This window comes from Mobula birostris, chromosome 17, assembly GCF_030028105.1.
Source record: "Mobula birostris isolate sMobBir1 chromosome 17, sMobBir1.hap1, whole genome shotgun sequence".
NCBI classification, from domain to species: Eukaryota; Metazoa; Chordata; class Chondrichthyes; order Myliobatiformes; family Myliobatidae; genus Mobula; species Mobula birostris.
The window spans coordinates 14,120,339-14,146,735 of record NC_092386.1 but is presented as its reverse complement, the minus strand read 5'-3'; the positions used below and the strand labels follow the sequence as shown (position 1 = coordinate 14,146,735).

Here is a 26,397-nt window from a genome sequence, read left to right as displayed (position 1 = left end):
GCGGAGGGGCTGGCGGTAAGGGGACGCCACCACAGCCCAGACAAGATCCCACAGACTGCCGGGCTCCCGACTGTGTCTGTGGCGGCGGCGCAGCTGAAGCCAAGACTCTGGAACAGGAGCCGCGCAGGATCCTGTCTCTTTAAATCGGTGTCAAAGCGGATTACAGCTGATCTGACACGTGATTCCGCCTTAGCCCGGCTCGGCTCGGCTCTGGCCAGGCTCCCGCAGTCAGCCTGGGACCCGGCGCTGGGTCGCTCCGCCCGCCCCGAGGACTCACTCTCCTAGTGCAAGTCTTTGAGTGGAGACGCGAGCTGGCGGACGCCGCCGGTTTGGGACCTGGGACAGCGGCTTCCTGACCCCAGCGGCGGCAGGGATGGAAAAGGCAGTAGTTCTCACCTGAGGAAGCAGGTCTTTCCCCTCCCTTTCCCCCCATCCCCATTCCCCCTTCCCCGAGCCCTGCCACACTCTGGTGCCCCAGTGGACGGAAGATGCAGAAGAGCATCAGGTACAACGAGGGACACGCCGTGTACCTGGCCCTGATCGCCCGGAAGGAAGGCACCAAGCGCGGTTACCTGAGCAAGCGGACGTCCGAGAACAACAAGTGGCACGATAAGTGGTTCGCCCTCTACCAGAATGTGCTCTTCTACTTTGAACACGAGCAAAGCAGCAGGCCCTCGGGCATTTATCTGATCGAAGGATGCACGTGTGAGAGGGTCGCCTCCCCCAAGCCCCCGACCATGGGCAAGGAGACGCCGGAGAAACAGGTATGGCAAGCCGCCGACGTCGGCGGCGTTGGGCTACTCCACTTGCCCCGTGTCGCGCCCGTTAAATTTCGGAACTGCTCTGTCTGTCAACCATCCGATCCGTTTTGGTCGCCTCATTATAGGAAGGACGTTGAAGCTTCAGAGGGTGCAGAGGAGATTTGCCAGGATGCTGTCTGGATTAGAGACCGTATTTTATGAGGATAGGCTGAGCGAGATAAGGCTTTTCTCTTTGGAGCGAAGGAGGAGGAGAGGTGACTTGTTCGAGATGTACATCATGATAAGAGGCACAGATCTAGTGGGCAGGCAGTGCCTTTTCCCCAATACGAGGGGATTTAATTTTAAGGTGATTAGAGCAAAGTATGGGGGGGGGTAGATTTTTTTTCCTCATTGAGAGTGGTGGGTGCGTGAAACGCGCTGCCGGGGATGGTGGTAGAGGCAGATATATTCAGGAGATTTAAGAAACTGTTCGATAGGCGCTATGATAGAGATATGGAGGATTATATGGGAAGGAAGGGTTAAATTGATCGTGGAGTAGGTTAAAAAGTCGAAACAACATCGTGGTCCGAAGGACTGTACAGTTAAATGTTCTTTTTTATTTGGTTGTCGCGTCTGAGGAAGAATGACAAGCATAGTCTCTTAGAAACAAGCCGATGTACGCGTCCCCTCTTCCTGTGACCTAGTTTCTCGGTGACCGCGGGCAGCCGTGTGTCACCCGGGGGTAGACACTGAAGTCGAGGAGCCGCTTGAGCCTCCGCTCCAAGCTGAACTACTGGGCGAGGCTCACCGACCCGAAGCTTTGGAAAGTTACTGTTAGCGGCCCGGGAGCAGCGGCGGCCGGAATCCCCGCCCGTCCCCATCTCCGTCCCGCAGGGAGAGGGAGTCCTCCCGACAACGGCGCTAGCATCGGGGCAACATTAATCCCCGAGCCGGCGTAATCAGTTCAGAATGTCGTCATTTTACAGATCACAGAGGTGTAAACTCCTAAAGCTCCATTGCCCTTCGCTTTGTTATCATCATAGTTCATCCACAAATAGCGAACCAGTCCTAGTTCGGAGTTCGGAAGTTCGAGGGGTGGACATAATCCCATTCCCCCCCCCCCCACCCATCCTCTTGTTTTGGAATTTTGACGCTTCTTTAAAAATACTTTACCGGTTGCCGTGCAATTTATTCTTCCTCACATATTTCAAACTCCCTGACCCCTCTTATTCAAACAGCAACGATGCAATGAAAGTATCGTATCTAATTTTCTTTCCTGGCATTATTAGACATGGCATTCGGAACAGTTAGATCGTTTGGAAGTCTCATTATAGAAGTATAATAATCGTTTCGTGGAACTTGGATAATGGGGATTCTGAGCAACACACACGAAGTGCTGGACGAACTCAACAGGTCAGGCAGCATCTACGGAAGTTTCGGGCAGAGACCCTTCTTCAGGACTGGGAAGGATGAAGGTTCGATTGTTTATGCATTTCCTTAGATGCGGCCTTAGCCTCCAGCATTGTGTGTGTGTTGTTCTGGATTTTCAGCATCTGCAGAATTTCTCCTGTTTATAATAGGGATTCTGCATCACCACAGAACAATTAACTATTTTGGAAACAATCCAAAAATCACGCGTTGTGCTTTTTTTTCCCCCTTTATTAAAAACAGTGCCTCATCAGTGGCAGACCCGGCGGGATCGGAGAGTTGGCGCTAGGTTGGAGCGTGAGGCTTTGCCGCGTGAAGCAGCTCTGCCATAGTTACAGTTGGGGCACCGCGAAAGACACACAGACACACACACATAGATACACAGACTCACAGACAGACACACATACACGGACACACACAGAGACAGACACACACATACACATACACAGACACAGACAGACAGACAGACACACACACACACACACACACACACACACACACATACACACACACACACAGCAAAATGTGGAGGAATTATGTCATTTGCCCTACGGTCAAACAACGTGTATAAATAGAAATGTGCGTGTGTGTGTACCGCCTGACCTATCTATAGTGCCAGCGAAGAGAAAAACACTCCCGTAAAAATATTCATCCTCTGTGGTTTTCCACTAATTAATGTGCTTGTGTTCGTGTTATTGAGCCTAGAGGCGCAGTTAAAGGTAGACTGAAACATTGCGTAATTGTGCGCTCATCTCGACTGGGTCATAGTTTTCCAGCATGCTATTGTAAAAGCTGGAGGACTTGTTCAAAAGGCGATACCTCAAAAAGTCAACATCCATCGTTTAGGACCCCAGCACCCAGAACATGCTCTCTTCTCATCAGGGAGCCTGAAGACCCGCACTCGACGTTTTAGAAGCAGCTACTTTCGCTCCGCCGTCAGATTTCTGAACGGACCAAGAACCCATGAACACCACCTCACTATTTTTGCTCGTTTTGTAATACCTATTTATTTTTATACGGTAAAGAATTCTTACTGTAATTTACAGTATATTTTATTTATTACACCATCGGATTTCTGAACGGACAATGAACCCATCGGCACTACCTCATTATTTTGCTCCCCTTTTGCACTAATTATATAATAAATAATATTATATATTATTGTAATTTATAGTTTTAAAATTATGTATTCCACTATACTGCTACCACAAAGCGACAAATTTCATGATACGTGCCAGTGATATTAAACCTGATTCTGTAACACCCATTAACTGGTATAGTGCATGTGTATGTGTGCTGATCACTAGCACGTCCAATCCTTTCCTCCTTGTACCTTCTGAAGTCCTACAGCAGTAAAATAAATTGCAAACTACTGCTCAGCTACCAAAGGTAATGGAATTAATCCAACAAAAGTTACCATTAACAAGCATGTGATCTCTCCATCTACAGTTTGTAGAACTTGATTCCACAACCTATGGACGCACTTTCAAAGACTTTACAACTCATGTTCTCAGCGTTATTTATTTACATATTTACTATTATTATTATTTGCACAGTTTGTCATCTTTTGCACACTGGTTGTCAGTCTTTGTGTGTAGTTTTACATTGATCCTATTATATTTCTTTGTTCTACTGTGAATGCCCACAATAAAATGAATCTCAGGATGGTACATGGTAACATATGCAGTACATACTTAAATTTACCTTGAAATTTCAACTTACAGTTCCTCATAGTCTTTAGGTGTAAAATCGTAACTGAAAACTAGTTGTCAAGGATTGATAAGACTGTGTTACAATTTCCAATACTGAGAGCACACTTAGAAGATTTACCATCCTGCCTTAATGTGTCCTCTTCAGCCGGCTGGATGTGACATCATTGGCGTTCTGTGAAGATCCTTTCCTTTCCAAACTCTGATGTAATGAAAAGATTTCTCGCCAATCCAACAACCAGGTTAATCCATTGTTTAAAAATGCATTAGGTTATAATTTAATGTTATGGATAATGTTAGTGATACACCATCAGACTTCTGAATGCTTCATGAACCTATGGACACTACCTCAATTTTTGTGCAACTTAAATTTATACACTATTTGCAAATACTTATATTTTTTAGTATTTTACATATATAGCACCGTATTGCTGCCAGAAAACACACATTTCAAGATTTACGTCAGAGATAATAAACCTAATTCTGTTAATTATAGAGGAGCAATACCTTATATACCATCCCTCTTCCGACATGTCAGTTTGTGGCTTCCATTACTGCTGTGATGAGGCCATGCTCAGGTTGGAGGAGCAACATCCTATATTCCATCTGGGTAGCCTCCAACCTGATGGCATGAATACTGATTTCTCAAACTTCCAGTAATTGCCCCCCTTCACCATTCCCCATTCCTGTCTCCTTCTCTCACCTTATCTCCGTACCTGTCCATCACCTCCCTCTGGTGCTCCTCCTCCTTCCCCTTCTTCCATGGTCTTCTGTCCTCTCCTATCAGATTCCCCCTCCTCCAGCTCTTTATCTCTTTCACCAATCAGCTCTTTACTTCACCTCTCCCCCTCTCCCGGTTTCACCTATCACCTACCACTTTGTAACTTCCTCTTCCTCTCCCCCCACCTTCTTGATCTGACTCTCATCATTTTTTGTTCCAGTCCTGATGAAGGGTCCCCACTGGAAATATCGACTGTTTACTCTTTTCCATAGATGCTGTCTGGCCTGCAGGGTTCCTTCAGCATTCTGTGTGTGTTGCTCAGATATCAGATATAGTCTTGGATATGTTAATTGACATTAACCAATGTAGAGGCAAGTTAATAGCAGATAATTTCATCTAGACAGTAAGTTTATGCTTGTTATCATCAGCAATACGATTTATAAGCATGATTCTAGTTCTAATAATATTCCATTCTCAATTAATAAACCACTACTGATTTGCATAAAGAACTGTTTATGTGCAGGTCAATGGGACCAAGCAAAATAATAGTTCAGCATGGATTAGATGGGCCGAAAGGCCTGTTTCTGTGCCGTAGTCCTTGACTCTTTATATTTTTTTAAAAAAGCAAGCCTTTTGGGTGAACCTATCCAAACAGGGCACGTTTTTTAAAATGAAGTAAATTATTTTCAGAAGCTCATGAAACTTTATACCTACATATTAACACACTTGAGCACATGCCTCAAGTTGCTTTATGGAACGTGGAACATGGACAGAATAGCAAAGTACAGGCTATTCAGCCCATGATTCAACCTTTTAACCTACTCTAAGACCATCCTAGCCCTTTTCTCCTAATTAGCCTCCATTTTTCTAACATCCACATGCCTTTCCAATAGTCTCTTAAAAGTCCTTAATGTCTCTGCCCCTACCACCACCCCTAGCAGTGCATTCCATGCACACACTACCGTCTGTGTAAAAATAAGTAGATAAAATAAAATTACCACTGACATTACCCCCCCATACTTTTCTCCAGTCACCTTAAAGTTATGTCCCATTGTGTCAGCCATTTATGCCCTGGGAAAGTCTCTGGCTGTCTACTCCGTCTATGCCTTTTATCATCTTGTACATCTCTATCAAATCACACTCATCCTCCCTTGCTTGAGAGAGAAAATCCCTAGCTCACTCAATCGATGGTCATAAGGGATGCCCTCCATTGTTTTCTTTACTGGGTTTCTCCCACTTCCAGTCCAATGGGTTACCTCTTTCTTTGTCGGTTGGACTCCAATGCATCCCCCAAATGATTTAATGATCACTCTGAGAACATAGAACATAGAACAGCATAAGGACAGGTCTTTCAGCCCACAATGAAATGAGGATTGAAATATTCCTGAGTAATTTTTCCACTGTGTGCATACAACCTTTCCTCTAGCATTGTCATAGTCATAGTCATACTTTATTAATCCCGGGGGAAATTGGTTTTTGTTTTCCGTCTGACATAACTGAGAGTACAACACATTGGCATGGTAAGGTGACGGGGCAGCACGATAGCATAGAGGTTAGCACTTTGCTTTGCAGTACAGGTGACAGGAGTTAAATCCTCACTGTTGTTTGTAAGGAGTTTGTACATTCTCCCCGTGTCCACCTGGGTTTCCTTCGAGTGCTCCGGTTTCCTCCTGCAGTCCAAAGACCTACCACTTGGTAGATTAATTGGTCATTGTAAATTGTGCTATGATTAGGCTAGGATTAATTTCGGGGTCGCTGGGCGGTGTGGCTTGAAGGGCTGGAATGGTCTATTCCACACGGTATCTCAATAAAGAAATAAATTATGGGACAGGAGTAGTATTCCAGAGCCAAATTTTCAATACTGCTATGATGAAGTATGAAATTCAATCTAATAAATCTGCCTTTTAAGAGCTGGAATCAGGAAAAATGACTGCAATTGTTATTGGATTATAGTTGTGAGTCCCCACTGGATCACTTCACATTCTCTGCAAATGAGATGTCCACATCATTTGGTTGACTCAATGGACCAATTAGCCTAATTCTCTTCTATGTCTTATGGTCTTATGGACTCATGGGTGCAAGTATTTACTGAGAGGTAACTTGAGATTTCTAAACCCAACTTATTGTCTTAAGACAAGTGCTCCAGACCAGAGATTCATCTTTGTGAAATAATACACAGTGAGTTATACAACACAGAAACTGTCCTTCAGCTAATTTGTATTTATTATTAATTTGACAATATCCTCGATCTCTGGGAGTTTTGCCAATCAGACAATTAATTCCACCCTGTGGATGGACTCTACAGAATATGCAGGAGATTTATGTGCAAACTGTTTAGACTTAGATGCAGAGCTTCATGGCAGTACATGGGCTCTCTGCAAAGGGATCTGAAAATAACTGCTGGCGGTTGACAATTTTGGCAAATTCTAGAAACAGAGATTGGGAAATCTGTAAGATACAAAGGACAAGATAAAATAATTTACTTTGGGTTGGGAAAGTATGTAGGGTGAATTGGTAGGGATCTCTGTTCTTTCCCATTGATGTGTATGATTTGAGCAATTTTAAGATAATCAAAATGTCTGATGATAAATTAGGAGGCTTCACAAATAATGGAGAATGCAGCTTTGATTACATAGTTCAGTTGGATAAGTGATTGCTATAATTCAAAGCAAACACGCCTTATGAATAATAAACTCATCTCGGGCTTCCAGCCGGTATAGGTATCGATTATAACCGATGTTTTGGTGACAAACTCCGCCATCTTCTTCAGGATGATGGGAAATCGGCGGTGGCAGAACATTACATTCATAATGGCCATAAGATTGACTCTGATGCCACAAAACTACTGTGCTGCGCCATTGGCTTTTGGTACGGCCTGGAGAAGAAAGCCACTGAAATAAAATGAGAGAAAAAGAATTTTAATAAAGATGAAGGTCGCACCCTAAGGAAGAATTGGAATTGGATTGTAAACAAGGTGGGATGGTGGAAACCTGATTGGTTGAGGATTAACCAATCAGGAGGGACGGACAATGGGTTCATATATACCACGAGACTAGACCTGGCTCGGCATCATCCCTGATGAAGGTGGCAGAGCTTGTCATTGAAATGTTGGTTAGAATTGATACATGTACCTGGCCGGAAGCCCAAGAAGTATTTATTTCTCGTATACACCTGGAAAGCACTAAGTCCTTTTTCATGTCTTATGACAATAGGTTGATTGAGCTAGGGCTTTTCTCTTTGAAGTGCAGGATGATGGGAGGCAACTTGATAGAGGTGTATAAAATTATGAGAGGCATAGATGGAATGGACAGCTGGAGCCTTTTTCCCAGGGTGGCAATGGCCAGTAGCAGAGAACATCTGTTTAAGGTGAGTAGAGGAATGTTTAGGGGGAAGTCAGAGGTATTTTTTTACAGGGAGAGTGGCAGGTGCCTAGAACATATTGCTGGAGATAGTGGTAGAGGCAGATACATTAGGGACATTAAAAAGAAACTTTTGGATAGACACATAGATGTTAGAAAAATGGAGGGTTATGGGCTGCATAGGAGAGAAAGACTAGATTGATTGCGGAGCAACAAACAGAAGATGCTGGGGGAACCCAGCAAGTCAGGCAGCATCTATGGAGGGAATATTGCAGGCTGAGACCCTTCATCAGGACAGAAGTGATGCTGCCTGACCTGCTGAGTTCCTCCATTATTTTGTGTGTGTTGCTCAAGATTTCCAGCATCTTGTGTTTAAGATTGACCATGGAATGTGTTTATATGTCGCTGTACTGCTCTATGCCCTGTGCTTTACACTCAAACTGTGCAATGATTGCATCTTATGAATAAGATTAGTGAAAGTAGTGACTAATTGAAATCCTTTGCAGAGAAATGAAATAAAGATTTGAAGTTTTAGGTACATTTAATATTTAGGAAAATAAAGCTGTCAGGAAAAGGTATAAGAGGACAGAATTCTTGCATTGAAATTAGATTTCATTTACTTTGGTTTGTTAGAAAATTGTTGATTTTTGTTTGCTAAAACAAACTGTGTCATTCACGAAAACAAACAGTCAAACTGATGTACGAGTGGACTTCACAGAGGAGCGAACCTTAAACGGGATTTCGTGACTGCCAGCCGGATCTCACTCAGTTTTTCGCTGGCCGAGACACATTTAGAGAAGAGCATCCATGCTGAAAGAGTGGATGCCGATGGCAGCTACGTTGCAGGCACACCACACACCGTGGCTGCAGGATGCAGAGGAAGAGCTCCCGCATCCCCTTCACAATCAGAATCAGGGTTTATTATCACCGAGGGGTATCCTGAAATTGGTTGTGCTGTGGCACCAGTTCAGTGTAATACATAAAGTGACTGTATAAGTTACAGTGAGAATAAATAAAAAATGCAAAAAGAGAGCAGAATAGTGTAGTGTTCATCATTTGGTTCATTGTCCATTCAGAAATCTGATGGCAGAGGGGAACAAACTGCCCTTCAGGCTCCTGCCCCTACTCCCTAATGAGAGTCATGAGAAGAAGACAAGCCAAGATGAGGGTCTTTCATGATGGGGGTTGTCTTCTTGAGGCACCATATTTTCAAGATATTCTCAGCGGTGGGGAGGCTGGTGCCCATGATGGAACTGGCTGAGTTTGCAATCCCCCAATCCTGGGCAACGCTGCCTCCATACCAGACTGGGATGCATTCAGCTGGGATGCTCGCCACAGTACAGCTGAAGAAACTTACTATGGAATCTTTGGTGTCTCCTCAAACTCTTAATGAAATATAATTGTTAGGGTGTATTCTTTTCAATATTTTTATTAGTTTCTACATAGAAGAATACAGTACAAGAAAGTATATATAAAGGTCAAAAAACAGCTACCAATTACATTATATCTATTCATAATAACAATCTCATTACCCCATATTCATGTAGGTTAGTCAAAGTTATATTGAGATATACTAATTTATTACAATTTATTACAAAAAAAAAAGAATCTAACCCAACATCTAAATTTAAACAACGAATTGAGGGTTTTGAAAGTTTTGAAAATAATTGAGAAAGCGTCCCCACAATGTTTGAAAGTCTTGTTAGGGTGTATTCTAGAGATTATATATGTAATATAGCAAATATTAATTTGAACAGCAACCAGTCTTCAGATCTGAATGTGATGTAGATTGAATTTAAAACGCAGCTCAGAACAGTGATCTTCCTAGAGCTGCATTTTGGAGTTAATTGCCGACCAGGAAACACCCAAATGACCAGAGATGTCTGCATGTGCAAGGATGCAATAGATACCCCATTCACCTGAGATGTCTGCATATGCATGATTGCAGCTTAGAGACAGGTGATTAATGTTCATTTTGGGAATTTTGGTGTGAAGATCTAAGTATTTGAAAATTATATGTAACTCAAAAGATACATTATGAATGCATTGTAGCTATAGATATTGTCTTATTGTTACCTTTGTTCTTTAACATATAAAAACATGGTGTAACGTTGTGTCAGGGTGCCTCTTCCAAGAGTGTCTCCAATATGATGCCTGCTTGTTGTGCTGAATAAAGACTTCTATATCACCAGCCTTAGTGTCTCTCTGGTGACTTTGTTGACAGTCATAACAATAGCCACTGTGTGCCTTATTCATAATTGCATCAATATATTGGGCCCAGGATAGATCTTCAGATATATTGACACCCAGGAATGAACCTAGGTGTTATGTTTTGTAGTTCCAAGAAAAACACGGGAGACCAGATATAGCTGTGTGCGTTTTGTTTCATTTTACTTTAGTGGGGTCAGCACAAGTATGAGGTTGGTGGCATGATGACGTATGCCATTCACATACTTTTACATGTAACCTGTAATGAATTATGTAAACAAACAAGAATACTTAATCACACAACATATTTACATATTTACTAAGGATGAGGTTTTGGGGTACTTTTTTAATGATAAAAAAGTCAAAGTCAACATGGTTTCTGTCAAGGAAAATCTTGCCTGACAAATCTCTTAGAGTTCTTCGAGGAAGTAACAAGCAGGGTGGACAAAGGAGAGGCAGTGGATGTCATTTACTTGGATTTTCAGAAGGTGTTTGATAAGATGCCACACATGAGGCTGCTTAACAAGATAAGGTCCAATGGCGTCACAGGAAAGATACTGGCATGGATAGAGGAATGGCTGACAGGCAGAAGACAGCGAGTGGGAATAAAAGGGGCCTTTTCTGGTTGATCGCCGGTGACTAGTGGTGTTCCTCGGGGGTCAGTATTGGAACCGTTAATTTTCACATTGTTTGTCAATGATTTAGAAAATGGCATTGATGGCTTTGTGGATGATATGAAGTTAGGTGGAGGGGTAGGTAGTGCTGAGGAAGCAATACGATTGTAGCAGGAAGAACAGCAAAAAAGTGGCAGATGGAATACAGTGTTGGAAAATATAAGATAATGCATTTTGGTGAAAGGAACAATATTGTGGACTATTATCTAAATGGGGAGAAGGTTCAAATGTGAGAGGTGCAGAGGGACTTGTGCGAGACTCCCAGAAGGTTAATTTAAAGGTTGAGTGTGTGGTAAAGAAGACAAATGCCATGTTGGCATTTATTTCAAGGGGAATAGAATATAAAAGCAAGGAGATAATGCTGAGTCTTTATAAGACACTAGTCAGGCTGCACTTGGGAGTATTGTCAACAGTTTTAGGCCCCATACCTCAGAAAGGTTATGTTGTCATTGGAGAGAGTCCAGAGGAGGTTCACAAGGATGATTTCAGGAATGAAGAGGTTAACATATGAGGAGCTTTTGGCAGCTTTGGACCTGTACTCACTGGAATTTAGAAGAAAGTGGGGGGATCTCGTTGAAACCTACTGAATGTTGAAAGGACTAGATTAGGTGGATGTGGAGAGGATATTTCCTCTGGTAGGGGTATCCAGAACTCGAGGGATAGCCCCAAAATTGAGGGGTGACTTTTTGGAACAGATGCAAGGAGGATTTTTTTTAGCCAGAGAGTAGTGAATCTGTGGAGGGCTCTGCCACAGACTGTGGTGGAGGGCAAGTCTATGGGTACATTTAAAGCGCGTTGATAGCTTCCTGACTGGTCAGGGAGTCAAATGTTATGGCGAGAAGGCAGGTGTATGAGGTTGAGAGGGATCTGGGATCAGCCATGATGGAATAGCAGAGCAGACTCGATGGACTTAATAGCCTAATTTTGCTCCGATATCTTATGGTGTTACTTTCTTATGGAAAGTTCCTAGCAATTGACAAATAAGTGTGCCTGACTATGCCTGTACCCTGGGTTTTACTACTTGAGCTGAGAAAAAAAAGAGTAAATAAATAACAATAAACAGGCAATAAATATTGAGGATGAGATGAGTCTTTGAAAGTGAATCCAGAGATTGTGAAAACAGTTCAGTGACAGGGCAAGTCAAGTGAAGTTATCCCCTCCAGTTCAAGAGCTTGATGGTTGAGGGATAGTAACTGTTCCTGAACCTGGTGGCGTGAGTCCTGAGGCTCCTGTACCTTCTTCCTGATGGCAGCAGCGAGAAGAGAGCATGTCCTGGGTAGTGACGGTTCCTGATGACGGATATTGTTATTTTTTTGCAACAACATTCGTGTAGATGTGCTAAATGGTGCTGAGGGCTTTACCTGTGATGGACTGGCCCATATCCACTATATTTTGTAGGATTTTCTGTTCAAGGGCACTGGTGTTTCCGTACCAGACTGTGATGCAGCCACTGAATATACATCTATAGAAGTTTGTCAAAGTTTGAGACGTCACGCTAACTCTTCACAAACTCCTGAGGAAGTAAAGGCACTGCCGTGATTTCTTCGTAATTGCACTTACATGCTAGGCTCAGGACAGATCCTCTGAAGGAATTTAAATTTGCTGACCCTCTCCACCTCTGATCTCCAGATGAGGACTGGCCATGGACATCTGGTTTCCTCCTTCTGAATAGTAATTAATAATAATCAGCTCCTTGGTCTTGCTGACATTGAGTGAAAGGTTGCTGTTGTGCCACGACACAGCCAGGTTTTCAATCTCCCTCCTATATGCTGAAACCATGCAGAATTTTTGCAAATTTCTAATGTAACATTCCATTATATTGGCTCGTGTATGTCTAGGGGAAATCCAGCCCAGCACCCGCCTCAACACTCCCCACAGGGTTGGTGGCCGCTCGAATCAATCACAAACATCAATCATCAGCCAGCACACCCAGTAAATTTTAACAAATACACTTTATAGATATTACTAATTCTATGACATTAATATACATTTGATACGGAGAGGAAAGTAATGAAAAAAAAAGGCGCCAACACTTATCAAAGTCCAAGTTCTTTGTGCGCTTACCGTTGGAGGTCAATTCGACATCAGACGACCACCCGGATCCTGTCGACTCACGGCTCAGGACCACCCTGAGTGATTGACCGGAGCCTCTCCGCATGTCCACCGTCCTCCTCGTCTCTCCTCCGACTCCCCATCTCCCCTCCGACTCCCTGTCTCTCCTCCGACCCCCCGTCTCTCCTCCGACTCCCCGCCAAAACCCCGTCCGCCGTCCTCCCCGTCTCTCCTCCGACTCCCCGTCTCTCCACCGTCCTCCTTGTCTCTCCTCCGACTCCCCGCCAAAACCCCCGCACGTCCGCGGTCCTCCCCGTCTCTCCTCCGACTCCCCGTCTCTCCTCCAACTCCCCGTCTCTCCTCCGACTCCCCGTCTCCCCTCCGACTCCCCGTCTCTCCTCCGACCCCCCGTCTCTCCTCCGACTCCCTGCCAAAACCCCGTCCGCCGTCCTCCCCGTCTCTCCTCCGACTCCCCGTCTCTCCACCGTCCTCCTCGTCTCTCCTCCGACTCCCTGCCAAAACCCCCGCACGTCCGCGGTCCTCCCCGTCTCTCCTCCGACTCCCCGTCTCTCCCCCGACTCCCCGTCTCTCCACCGTCCTCCCCATCTCTCCTCCGACTCCCCGTCTCTCCTCCGACCCCCTGTCTCTCCTCCGATTCCCCGTCTCTCCTCCGACCCCCGTCTCTCCACCATCCTCCCCGTCTCTCCTCCAACCACCCGTCTCTCCTCCGACCCCACGACTCTCCACCGTCCTCCCCGTCTCTCCTCCGACTCCCCGTCTCTCCTCCGACTCCCCGTATCTCCACCGTCCTCCCCGTCTCTCCTCCATCTCCCCGTCTCTCCACCAACTCCCCATCTCTCCACCGTCCTCCTCGTCTCTCCTCCGACTCCCCGTCTCCTCATCTCTCCTCTGACTCCCCGTCTCTCCACCGTCCTCCCCGTCTCTCCTCCAACCCCCCCGTCTCTCCACCGTCCTCCCCGTCTCTCCACCGTCCTCCCCATCTCTCCACCGACTCCCCGTCTCTCCACCGTCCTCCTCGTCTCTCCTCCGACTCCCCAACTCCCCGTCTCTCCTCCGTCTCCCCGTCTCTCCTCCGACTCCCCACCAAAACTCCGTCCACAGTCATATCATACAGCATGGTATCTGAAAACAAAATGATACATAACCACCCATTGGCTAATAGAAGGCTGCTATCTCAATTTAAAGTAAAACAAACTGCTAGCACAAAATCTCTTCAGCGTTAAAGCACAACAAAGCCGCATTCTCCAGATTAACATAACAAAGTCGCCATTTTAAATGTAACAAAAGAAAGACCCCGTACACTAGCAAAGCAGAGGCACTGCCATGCTTTCTTCACAATTGAGGCAGGTGTATGGGGTTGATTGGGATCCAGAATCAACCATGATTGAATGGCAGAGAAGACTTGATGGGCTGAATGGCCTAATTCTGCTCCTATGTCTTATGGTCTTACGATATTACCCGGGGGAGGAGAAGATGGCGGCGCGATGCAGTGTGCGCGGCCGCTCCGAATTGATATCGTATTTGTGATGTAGGATGCCGTGCACAATCCTGATTTGATGGAGACAGCTGTGAGAAGCACGGAGGAACGTCTGGAGAAACTTCTGAAATGCCTGCTTCTCTGCCGCTGCTACTGTGCGATCGAGAATCTCTGGAGGGGAAGGCCCCAAATCCTCGGCTTTACCTATTGCTTGTTGCCGGGGCTGGGGTCGAAGTGCTCGGCAGAGATGGTGCTCGGTGCTCGGTGTCGGAGGGCTGATCTGAGGCTCGAAGTTTTGGGACGGACTCAGAGTCGGACTGTTGTCGGGTGCTTCCAGGATGCTGCATCGGCAAGTTTGCGGCACTGGAAGCTCATGGCAGGGAGAGTTTCTCCCTTCAACCATCTGCGTGAGATGATGGGACTTTCGAGAGACTTTGAGACCTTTTTTTACCATGCCCATGGTCTGTTCTTCTATCAAATTATGGTATTGCTTTCACTGTTGTAACTATATGTTATAATTATGTGGGTTTTGCAAGTTTTTCTTAGTCTTGGTTTGTCATGTGTTTCTGTGATATCATTCTGGAGGAACAAATTGTATCATTTCTTAATGCATGCATTACTAAATGACAATAAAAGAAGACCTCATATCTAAGAAAAAATATTAAATATACAACAGTAGGGGTTCATTTAAGTGTGCATTGTGGTCTGGGTAGGTGGAAATGGAGAGATGGATATGAGGACTTTGTTGAGCAGTAATAGGGTGCAGCTGCCCGGCCTGTACAGTAATTTGCCCCTGGAGTGGTGAAGGTAATAGAATCAGATCCCGAGGAGAACCAAGACACTTTACACTATTATTCTGGTATTTATTTAGAAATAATGTCTGCACTGCCCAATTACACCCATGTGGTCAATTGACCTACGAACTGGTAAGCCTTTGAAATGTGAGAGGAAGCCAGAGCACTTGGAGGAGACGCACACAGTTAGGGAGAGAACAGATAAACTCCTTATAGACAGCAGTGCAATTGAACCTGAGCTGCCGCAGCTGGAATAATGTTATGCCAAGTACAACACTGCTGTTGCCTTCATGTACAGACGGGGCTTAGCTACTGTGAATATAAACACTCATACATTTTTTTACTGATTCACTTTGCTTCCTTTTATACTAATTACACTAATATAAAAGTACAGAAAGCTGAAAACTGAATTGCATAGCACCTTATGTAGCCACTCATGACCGTCGTCGTATCTCCAGTGTGGGTATGGCCAACGTCATCTCTACAGTAGCATCCATAAAATGAATATCGCAGGAGCTAAATTCTGGAAAGAACAGTCTCCGTGAAGTTAAGCATATTCTGGACTTGAGCCAAGGCTAGAGAAATCCAGCAAAGTGGAAAGATTGGCTAGGTTGGGAGTTGTTTTGTTTTGAGTAGAAGAGATTGTGACAACGCTTAGTTCAAGTTAATAGAATTGTTTATGTTCTGTTAAGAATGGTTGGAAAACTAACTTTTCTAGGAACTCAATAACCAGATGTCATCTGATTTACAGAAACTGTGGAGAATTAGAGGGAAGCTGAGGAAATCTTTCGTTACGTGGATGATAGAAAAATGAGGATGATGAAGGAGGGAATGGTTAGGTTGATCTATACAGTAGGTTAAGATGTTGGCACAACATCATGGGCTGAAAGGCCTGTACTGTGTTGCAGTGTTCTCTGTTCTGTAAAAAAAAATTCAGAATTCTGTAGAATCTTCACGATTTAATAATGTTTAAATTTGTAGAGACCAGAATGCTTGAAACAAAATAAACCCATTAAAATTTATAGGATGCTGCATATCCAGGATAACAAATGTGTATATTTTATTTAATAATATCATCAGTTTGTGGAAAGTACATCTGGATGAATAGTGACAGACCAGAATCTCCTTATTTGTTTGAGGCAGGTTAGAAATAGACTATTATTGTGTGTTTACACAAGAGAACATTGAATTTTTAAAAATAAAATGAAAATCTTTAAGAATTTAATAATATTTATTATATAATAAAGGAAGTATAAACTGAATATTTTTGAATGATGTGAAATACTAAAAATTCCAGAGGAAAACTGTAATTCTCAGCATAAGAATCACGCAGGAAGGGGAAGTGTCACAGCTGAAACTGGAATAATGATTTTATTTTTGTAATACAGTATCTGAAATTACTTAGAAGTGTTACAGCATTATATAATGTGTAGAATTACTGAATGTTCAAGGTCTATGTGAAAAAATAGCAATAGTGGTAACATTTCTCAACTGTTCTTGGAAATAGTAAATATAAGTCAACTCATCTTCTCTTGTGCAAAAGTTACCAAAATAATCCTTTTCAAAATCCTGAAACATAAGTTTTGCTCATTGTAAAATCACCAAATTTTTCTCAACTTGTTGCTGCTTGTTCTTAAGCCTTACTGGGGCACAGGCTGCTGACAGCAGCTCGCCAGGGTCTTCTGTCTCGGGCTTAAGGTTGATTGGCTCTGTGGCTTCTGATTTCACCACACGGCTTCATATGTTTTCTAGGTGTGAAAATCCTTCCTCGGCTAGGGATAAGGTCTTTGGAGCTTCTGTTAGTGCTTCTGGAGCTCTGGATTTCACCCCATGCCCGACCCTTCTCCTTTCACAGCTGGGCTCGGACCATCCATGGTGGAGTTAACTTGTTACTGCTGGCCTTGGATTCTTAGTCAGATAATTGGCAGGAAGATGTCCTGGAAACTGCCTTGGGTAACAGGGCAACAAGCCAGATAATGTCAGTAAGATGCCTTGGGGCACTGCCTTGTTACTGCCTCCACTAGAGCTCAGCCAGATAACTGTCAGTAAGATGTCACCCTGGGCACTGCCTCGAGCAACAGAGCAACAAGCCAGCAGCAGAGATCACAGAATATGCAGAAGGTTTGAGCCTTAAAATCTTAAATGCAAGAGTTTCTGCAGATGCTGGAAATCTGAGACACACACACACCTACCCACCCACCCTTGAAGGAACTCAGCAGGTCAGGCAGCAGTCTATGGAGGGGAATAAACAGAAAGGTCTTGGCCCAGAACGTCAACTGTTCATTTCCCTCCATAGATGCTGCCTGACCTGCTGAGTTCCTCCAGCATTTTGCGTGTGTAGCCCTAAAACGGTCAGGCTTCAGAAAGAGCAGTGGAGCTGCTGTTTTCTGCTTGCAATCAGTGGGAATCGAACCCCTGTCACTGGCACTGTGAAGTGTTGCGCTAACCACTGCAGATATTCATTGGCAGTGGGAAAAATCATTCTTTGCGTGCTTCAGTAGAGGTCCTCTTGGCCACCATCCGTACTAGAGATGTGACAGAAACCAGGAGTGAGCACATAAGGTGCCGCCCTGCTCTCCTAATTCTCTACGGCACATGGCCATCAAGGGGAGAGTGGTTAATGTTGTAATTTATTTTCTCTGTGCAGCATTACTTCACCATAAATTTTGGCCACGAAGGTAATAAACCGTTGGAACTCCGGATCGAGGAAGAGGCGGACTGTGAGACCTGGGTGGATGCCATTCAGCAGGCCAGGTACTCCACCTTTATTGTCATTTAAAGCAGTCATTCAGAGTGGGAAATTGTCAATGAGCAATGCAGGAGCAATTACGGGCATGAAGCAAAGGTCTGCTCCAGTTTTTAGCAACCTTCTGAAGCAGTCATGCTGGCAGAAAGTTCAAGGTGGAGACGGTGGTGATGAGTTATCGGCCTCCACTGAATGAGTGAGTGCAGAACAGGGAGCTGGGTTCTACAGGTTGGGTTCATAGTTATAAAAGAGCACTGAAAGATGATTTTTTTTTTGTTATTGATCTGAGGGAGAATTTTATTTTGGCGTGTGCCTGCGTGTGTGCGAGTTTGTGCGTCTGCGTCTGCATGCGTGCATCCGTGATGATGTCTTTTTCATGGCTTTTACAAGGCGCAGAGCGAGAGAGAGACTGTGTGGCGTGCCACTCCTCACACAGACACTCTCGCAGTATTTTCCCTTTTATCTTACGAGGTTGAGTTGCGATCTCGACACTCAACCTGGCACGGATGGAAAGCGTACTCGGGAGCGGACCTGACTGGTTTCGATCCCGGGAACCGGGAACCGGGTCCGGCGCTGATGTCATTGCGCTACCAGCTGGCCGATCTGAAGGAGAATTTAAAGAGCAGGATCTTGAGGTTCCAGAGAAAGATAATAGAACTCAAAAATTTTAGGTACAATTCATATGTGTGACGTGGTCCTCACCGGACAAAGATGAGCCAAAATTTGCAGAGAATTACCGCATGAAGATTAGAAGCTAAAGAGATTTAAAGATTAGCTTCATTTGTCAGATGGAATTTGAAGCATTGAAATATACAGCAAAATGTCTCATTTTACATCAACAACCAACACAGCCTGAGGATGTGCTGGGGGCAGCCCACAAGTGTCACCATGCTTCCAGTGCCAACATAGCGTGCCCACAACATTCTAACCCGCACGTCTTTGGAATGTGGGAGGGAACTGGAGCACCCAGAGGAAACCCATGCAGTCACAGGCAAAACGTACGAACTCCTTGCAGACAATGGTGGGAATTGAACCCTGATCGCAGACAGTGTAAAGCCTCGTGCTAACCACTACACTACCATGCCAGCCAGTTTGAAACAGTAAAACCAGAAACCAGTTACAGAGCAGGTAGGACCCAAAACTGGAAACATGAGTGGGCAATGCCCTCCTCAATACAATAACCCACCGTGGTCCAAACATTTAGCAGGGCTTGAAATTATTGAAATGTAGAACTTGTGAATGAGTCTAAGTGAGTTCTGGTGTGTGGAGAATGGTTTTACTTACCAAAATTAGATAATATTATTATGTCTCTTGGAAACAGAAGAAGGTCTGAATATTGAAAATTGAAGATACCGCATTTTAAGGGCATTCCACATTCTCAGATTCATACAGTGAAGCGAAGTATACAGTGAAACACACTGCTTGTGTTAACAACCTACACACCTAAGGATGTGCTTGGGGCAGGCCACAAGAGTCAGCACACATTCCAGTGCTAACATCGTATGCCCACGCTGCTCAGCAGAACAAGAGAGGACAACAAGCTACAAAACAACAAGCCTTGTTCCTCCCTCCCTCCCTCCCTCCCACTCACCCACACGGACAAACAGACAGGCCTCCAACTCCAAAACAGGCCTCACCGGTCTCCAGTCTCCAGGTTTCAGACAGAACAATCCAATGCCTTTTATCTAATTAATTCTGCGTATAGTTTACATCTCTCAGGTGAATCATTCCTAATCTTGTTAAGTTCCACCAGATCTCTCCATCAGTTGCTCTTTAAAGCAAATCGAAGAAACCACAAAGGTGTCCACATAATTTTATCTCGGTGAAATTGGACATGGGAGGAATACTGATTATAAGGACAAGAAACTTTACTCTTCCTGAAATGCTGCGCCATAGGGACATCCCTCTCTCTTGAGAATGGGAAAGGCGGAGGCTAAAGGGAGATCTGATGGAGGTTTATATGATTCCAAGAGGCATAGATAGAGTAGTCAGACAATATCTTTTACCAAGGTTTAAGATGTCTAATGTCAGAGGGCATGCATTTAAGGTGAGAGGCAGTAAGTTCAAAGGAGATGAACAGGACAAGTTTATCCACAGAGAGGTCGGTGCCTGGAATGCTCTGACAGTGGTGGTGGAGGCAAATACAATGCGAGACACATGAATATGCAGGGAATGGAAGGATACGGACATCCAAGATGGCAGTGTGTTCAGACCCAGCGACCACTTTGTCTCCGGGTGTAATAGTTCGGTCATGTCCTGTACGTCTTTATGATTGGAAGATGCTGTTAGTTATTAAATATACTGTGATTCATCTGTAGATTTTACCCTTGCCTTCATTAGTTACTGTATGTTACTACTGTGCTTTACACCCTGTTCGGAGAAACATTGCCTTGTTTCTATATACAGTGGCATGCAAAAGTTTGGGCACCCCTGGTCAAAATTTTTGTTACTGTGAATAGCTACGTGAGTAAAAAATGACCTGATTTCCAAAAGGCATAAAGTTAAAGCTGACACATTTCTTTAATATTTTAAGCAAGAGTACTTTTTTATTTCCATCTTTTACAGTTTCAAAATAACAAAAAAGGAAAATGGCCCGAAGCAAAAGTTTGGGCACCCTGCATGGTCAATACTTAGTAACACCCCCTTTAGCAAGTATCACAGCTTGTAAACGCTCTCTGTAGCCAGCGAAGAGTCTTTCAATTCTTGTTTGGGGGATTTTCGCCCATTCTTCCTTGCAAAAGGCTTCTGTGAGATTCTTGGGCCGTCTTGCATGCACTGCTTTTTTGAGGTCTGTCCACAGATTTTCGATGATGTTTAGGTCAGGGACTGTGAGGGCCATGGCAAAACCTTTAGCTTGTGCCTCTCGAGGTAGTCCATTGTGGATTTTGAGGTGTGTTTAGGTTCATTATCCTGTTGTAGAAGCCATCCTCTTTTCATCTTCAGCTTTTTTACAGATGGTGTGACGTTTGCTTCCAGAATTTGCTGGTATTTTATTGAATTCATTCTTCCCTCTACCAGTGAAATGTTCCCCGTGCCACTGGCTGCAACATGAGCCAAAAATATGATCGATCCACCCCCGTGCTTGACAGTTGGAGAGGAGTTCTTTTCATGAAGCTCTGCACCCTTTTTTCTCCAAACATACCTTTGCTCATTGCGGCCAAAATGTTCTATTTTAACTTCATCAGTCCACAGGACTTGATTCTAAAATGCACCAGGCTTGTTTAGATGTTCCTTTGCAAACTTCTGACGCTGAATTTTGTGGTGAGGACGTAGGAAAGGTTTTCTTCTGATGACTCTTCCATGAAGGTCATATTTATACAGGTGTCGCTGCACAGTAGAACAGTGCACCACCACACCAGAGTCTGCTAAATCTTCCTGAAGGTCTTTTACAGTCAAACGGGGGTTTTGATTTGCCTTTCTAGCAATCCTACGAGCAGTTCTCTTGGAATGTTTTCTTGGTCTTCCAGACCTCAACTTGACCTCCACCATTCCTGTTACTGCCATTCCTTAATTACATTACGAACTGAGGAAACGGCTACCTGACAACACTTTGCTACTTATAACCTTCTCCTGCTTTGTGGGCATCATTTATTTAAATTTTCAGAGTGCTAGGCAGCTGCTTAGAGGAGCCCATGGCTGCTGATTGTTGGGACAAGGTTTGAGATGTCAGGGTATTTATAAAGCTTTGAAATTTACATCACCCGGCCTTTCCTAATGATGACTGTGAACAAGCCATAGCCCTAACAAGCTAATTAAGGTCTGAGACCTTGGTAAAAGTTATCTGAGAGCTCAAATCTCTCAGGGTGCCCAAACTTTTGCATGGTGCTCCTTTCCTTTTTCTCACTCTAAAATTGTACAAGACAAAAATAATACACTAATCTTGCTTCAAGTGTTTCATCTTTAACTTTATGACTTTTGGAGATCAGTTCATCTTCTACTCACTTAACTATTCACAGTAACAGAAATTTTGACCAGGGGTGCCCAAACTTTTGCATACCACTGTACATTATATGATTGTATATGTTATATATATGTATATAGTTAAATGACAATAAACTTAACTTGACTTGATCCTGCAGGCAGAAGAGATTCTGTTAATGGGTACTTGATTACTAATTTAATGAGTTCAAGGTTCAAAGTAAAATTTATTATCAGAGTACACATATGTCACCAAGTACAACCCTGAGATTCTGAGATTCACTTTCCTGCGGGCATACTCAGCAAATCTATAGAATAGTAACAATAACAGGATCAATGAAAGGCCAACTAACGAGCAGAAAACAACAAACTATGCAAATGCAATTATAAATAAATAGCAATAAATAATGAGAACGTGAGATAATGAGATAAAGAGTCCTTAAAGTGAGATCACAAACAAGACGCTGGAAATCGAAGCAACACACATACACAAAAACGCTGGAGGAACTCAGCAGGCCAAGCAGCGTCTACGGAAAAAAGTACAGTTGATATTTTGGGCCGAAACCCTTCGGCAGGACACATGATGCTGCCTGGCCTGCTGAGTTCCTCCAGCATTTTGTGTGCGTTAAAGTGAGATAATTGGTTGTGGGAACATTTCATAGATGGGGCAAGTGAGTGTTGTTGTCTCCACAACATTGTGAACTGGGTAGGGGGTCTGCTCCTTTGCCGTACTGTTCTATTTTTTATTTGTAGACTTATATGTTGTCAGAAAATGATAGCGTAGCTGTTATCATGACACTGTTACAGCTTGGCCTGGAGCTCAGAGTTGAATTCCGATGTGCTCTGTAAGGAGTCTCTGTCCATCCTTCCAGTCGATTGCACAGGTTCTCACCGGGTGCTCTGGTTTCCCTCCAGTGGTCCAAGGACGTACCAGTTAGTAGGCTAATTGGTCATTTGTTAATTGTCCTGTGAGTAGTTTAGGGTAAAATCAGGGGTGTCAGGGGCTGCTGGGGTGGCATGGTTTGAAGGGCCCGATGGGCCTACCTCGTGCTGTATCCGTAAATAAATAAAATAAATTAATTCCGCTTCCCAAGCTTTCTGTTCTCTTGGAAAACTGACCTGAGATACCAAAGCTGCCTAGAGTTGCTTGATTTCTCTGTTTATATGACAACACATAAAGAAACATTGTTCAACTAGTCAGCCAGACACCTTTACTCCAGGTGCTCCGATTTTACCTCACATCCCAAAGACGTACGGGTAAGGGTTAATAAGTGGTAGGCTTATTACTATCTTAGTGCGACATTTGTAGGTTGCCCCCAGCACATCTTCGGACACAAACAACGCATTTCACTGTACGTTTCGATGTTTTGATGTACAGGTGGCAAATAAAGCTAATCTTTAACACCTCAATCAACAAGTGTTTAATGTGTTCACAATATGTAAGGTCAGTTGGTAAAATCCTGAAAATGGGGCTGCAGAACACTATAGTAAATATGTTTATTTTTTCAACACTGCATTTTTGGGTTCACTGCCTTGGAAATTTTGATGGTTAAAAGAATACAGGAAGATTCAATCATAGAAAAGGCTTTTGAAGTTTTACTCAGGGAGCAAGAAAATAGGTGATCACCCACTGATGCTTGAGACTATAAGACATAGGAGCAGAATTATAGGCCATTCAGCCCATCAAATCTATTCCACCATTCCATCATGGCTGCTTTATTCTCTCTCTCAACCTCATTCTCCCGCCTTCTCCCCCAACCTCATTCTCCCACCTTCTCCCTGTAACCTTTGACCCCCTGATTAATCAAGAACCTATCAATTTCTGCTATAAATCACGTTCCCCATAGCCGCCTGTGGCAATGGATTCTACAGATTCACTACCCTCTGGCTAAAGAAATTCCTCCTCATCTCTGTCCTAGAGGGATGCCCTTCTATCCTGAGGCTGTGCCCTCTGGTCCTAGTCTTTCCCACTATAGGGGACATCCTCTCTGTGTCCACTCCATATAGGCCTTTCAATATTTGTAGGCCTCAATGAGATCCTCCACCACTTCGCCCCCTCCCCGTCATTCTTCTAAATTCCAGCTAGTACAGGCCCAGAGTCATCAAATGCTCCTCCACATGTTAACCCTTTCATGTCTGGCATAATTCTCGTGAACTTCCTCTGGACCCTCTCCGATGCCAGCACATCCTTTCTGAGATGGTAGGTCTAAAACTCCAGGCAATACTCCAAGTGCAGTCTGACCGATGCCTTATGAAACCTCAGGAGTGGTGGAGACAGGTTCCTTTGTGTTCCTTAAGAGGAACCGGGACAACTAAGTAATCAGAAAAGTTTACAAGTCTCTGGAAAATGGGTTGGGGGTGAATTGTTCTGGTTGAGAGTGAGAATGCAGCCAATGGGTCGAATAGCCTCCTTCTGTTGTACCCCATTCTGTGGCCACAAGTTCACTCACAGTTCTCCTTCAGTAATGTAGTGGCAAAACCAAAACACCTGCGATCCCATGGACTTGTTATACTTGCACGATGCGACCCCCCCCCACCCAAACATAAGCTATGCATAATTGAAACGTCACTGAGCAGTCAGCAAAAGATACAACCTCCACCAGTCCCAAGCTACCAACTTCCTCGAAATAAGCAAGAATACGTAATTTACGTAATTTATTCCATAGAACCATAGAACATTACAGCACAGAAACAGGCCTTTTGGACCTTCTTAGCTGTGCCGAACCATTTTTCTGCCTAGTCCCACTGACCTGCACCTGGACTATATCCCTCCATACACCTCTCATCCATGTACCCTCTGCCTTTACCTTGTCCCCACTCATGTGACTCTTTACCATGCTAAACGTAATAAGCGGGCAGCACAGAATACCATGCGGATAGAGAACAGATACATGCTCTAACAAGTCGGAAAAGAATGGGAGATTTATAAATTAACGGCAAGGCTAATTGTAAGGACGCTGAATCCACCATTAATTTCAGAATTTTGAAGGGCAGGACAAAGGAAAGTAAGGCATCAGAACCAGAATCTGGTTTAATATCACCGGCATATATTGTGAAATTTGTTATTCTGTGGCAGCAGTACATTGCAATACACAGTAATAAGAACTATAAATTACAATAAGAAGAGTATATAAAAAATAAATTAACTAAGGAGTGTAGAAAGAGAAATAGTAAAATGCAGAGCATGAGTATCAACTGGTAGGACATTTAATTTCACGCCTGCTCCGCCATTCAATGATATCATGACTGACCTTCTCCCTTGGCTCCACATTCCTCTGCCAAGGAACTTTCTCCATTCCCTTCAGATTCAAGAAGTATTAACTGCAGACACAAGAGGTACTGCAGGTGCTGGAAATCTGGAGCAATACACACAGTGTGCTGGATGAGCTCAGCAGGTCAGGCTGCTTCTATGAATGGGAATAAACAGTCGATGTCCTGGCTCAAAACTTTGACTGTTTATTTCCATTCATAGGACCTGCTGAACTTCTCCAGCATCTTGTGAGTATTAATTGTTCTTTTTTCAACCTAAGCTCAACTTCTATCCCGTTGCCTCCAGCTCTCCCCTGCCACTTTGCATCATTCCAAATTCTCTGCCATCGTACACTTGGAAATCAAACTGAGCATGGCTGACTGGGAATGGTGTGGTTCAGCTGTTTCAGGGATCTGCAAGAACAGGAGGGTGTGGGAATTTTGTGGTATATATCGCTCAGTGGAAACTCTTGGTCAATTAACTTCACTGTTTCCCCCCCTGCTCAGAGTACTGGATCAAATCCCCATACGGCAGTTCTCCGATCATCTTGCTAAGAGTCACTTTGTCCGTTTATCATGTTCTGTCAGAGTCAACTGAAGTTCAGATTTTCCTGCACCTGGTGTCACTTCATGTACATACAATTGGTAGAAGTATAGAAGCTAATATTTCCATATGTGGCCACACTTAAACAGTTACTTCTGCTTTGTGTTTTATGGGATTGATTTTATACTTGGTGCATTGCATTTTTTTGTCATAGTCATAGAAAAGTACAACACAGAAACAGGCCCTTTGGCCCATCTAGCCCATGCTGAGTCACTTAAACTGCCTTCTCCCATCGACCTGCACCGGGACCATAGCCTTCCATACCCCGACTATCCATGTACCTATCCAAACTTCTCTTAAATGTTGAAATCGAGTTTGCATGCACCACTTGTGCAGGCAACTTGTTCCTCACTCTAAGCACCCTCTGAGTGAAGCAGTTTCCCTTAAACTTTTCACCCTTCCCCCTTAACCCATGACCTCTAGCTGTAGTCCCACCCAACCCCAGTGGAAAAAGCCTGCCTGTGTTTACCCTCTCTATAAGCCTATCTGTTTTATTGTGCTCTTTATGCTTATTGTATTTTTTATACTGCATTGGATCTGGAGTAACAATCATTTCTTTCTCCTTTGCTGAGGATTGACAATAAACAATCTTGAGTCTCAGGTACAACCAGTGACTGACGAGACTCTTTTGCCCAATCCAGCCATCAAGAAATACATGTGAACTAAGTGGGAATGCCATAAGACATAATATCTGAAT

At 44.0% G+C, this 26,397-nt stretch overlaps 1 protein-coding gene across 4 annotated transcripts in view; it reads left to right on the top strand.

The window, feature by feature from the left end:
* The first annotated feature begins 235 nt into the window (after positions 1-235).
* rasgrf2b (Ras protein-specific guanine nucleotide-releasing factor 2b) overlaps positions 236-26,397 on the top strand; it is a 169,079-nt gene continuing 142,917 nt past the window's right edge. For 2 of the 4 annotated variants that reach the window (XM_072281287.1, XM_072281291.1), the window contains exons 1-2: positions 236-764; positions 17,831-17,937. In XM_072281287.1, the coding sequence (XP_072137388.1) occupies positions 489-764; positions 17,831-17,937 (383 nt within the window). In that variant the 5' untranslated portion in view covers positions 236-488. Of the gene's footprint in view, positions 765-4,042; positions 4,120-17,830; positions 17,938-26,397 lie in introns of those variants that run through there. The other 2 variants (XM_072281290.1, XM_072281289.1) reach the window with 2 other exon arrangements.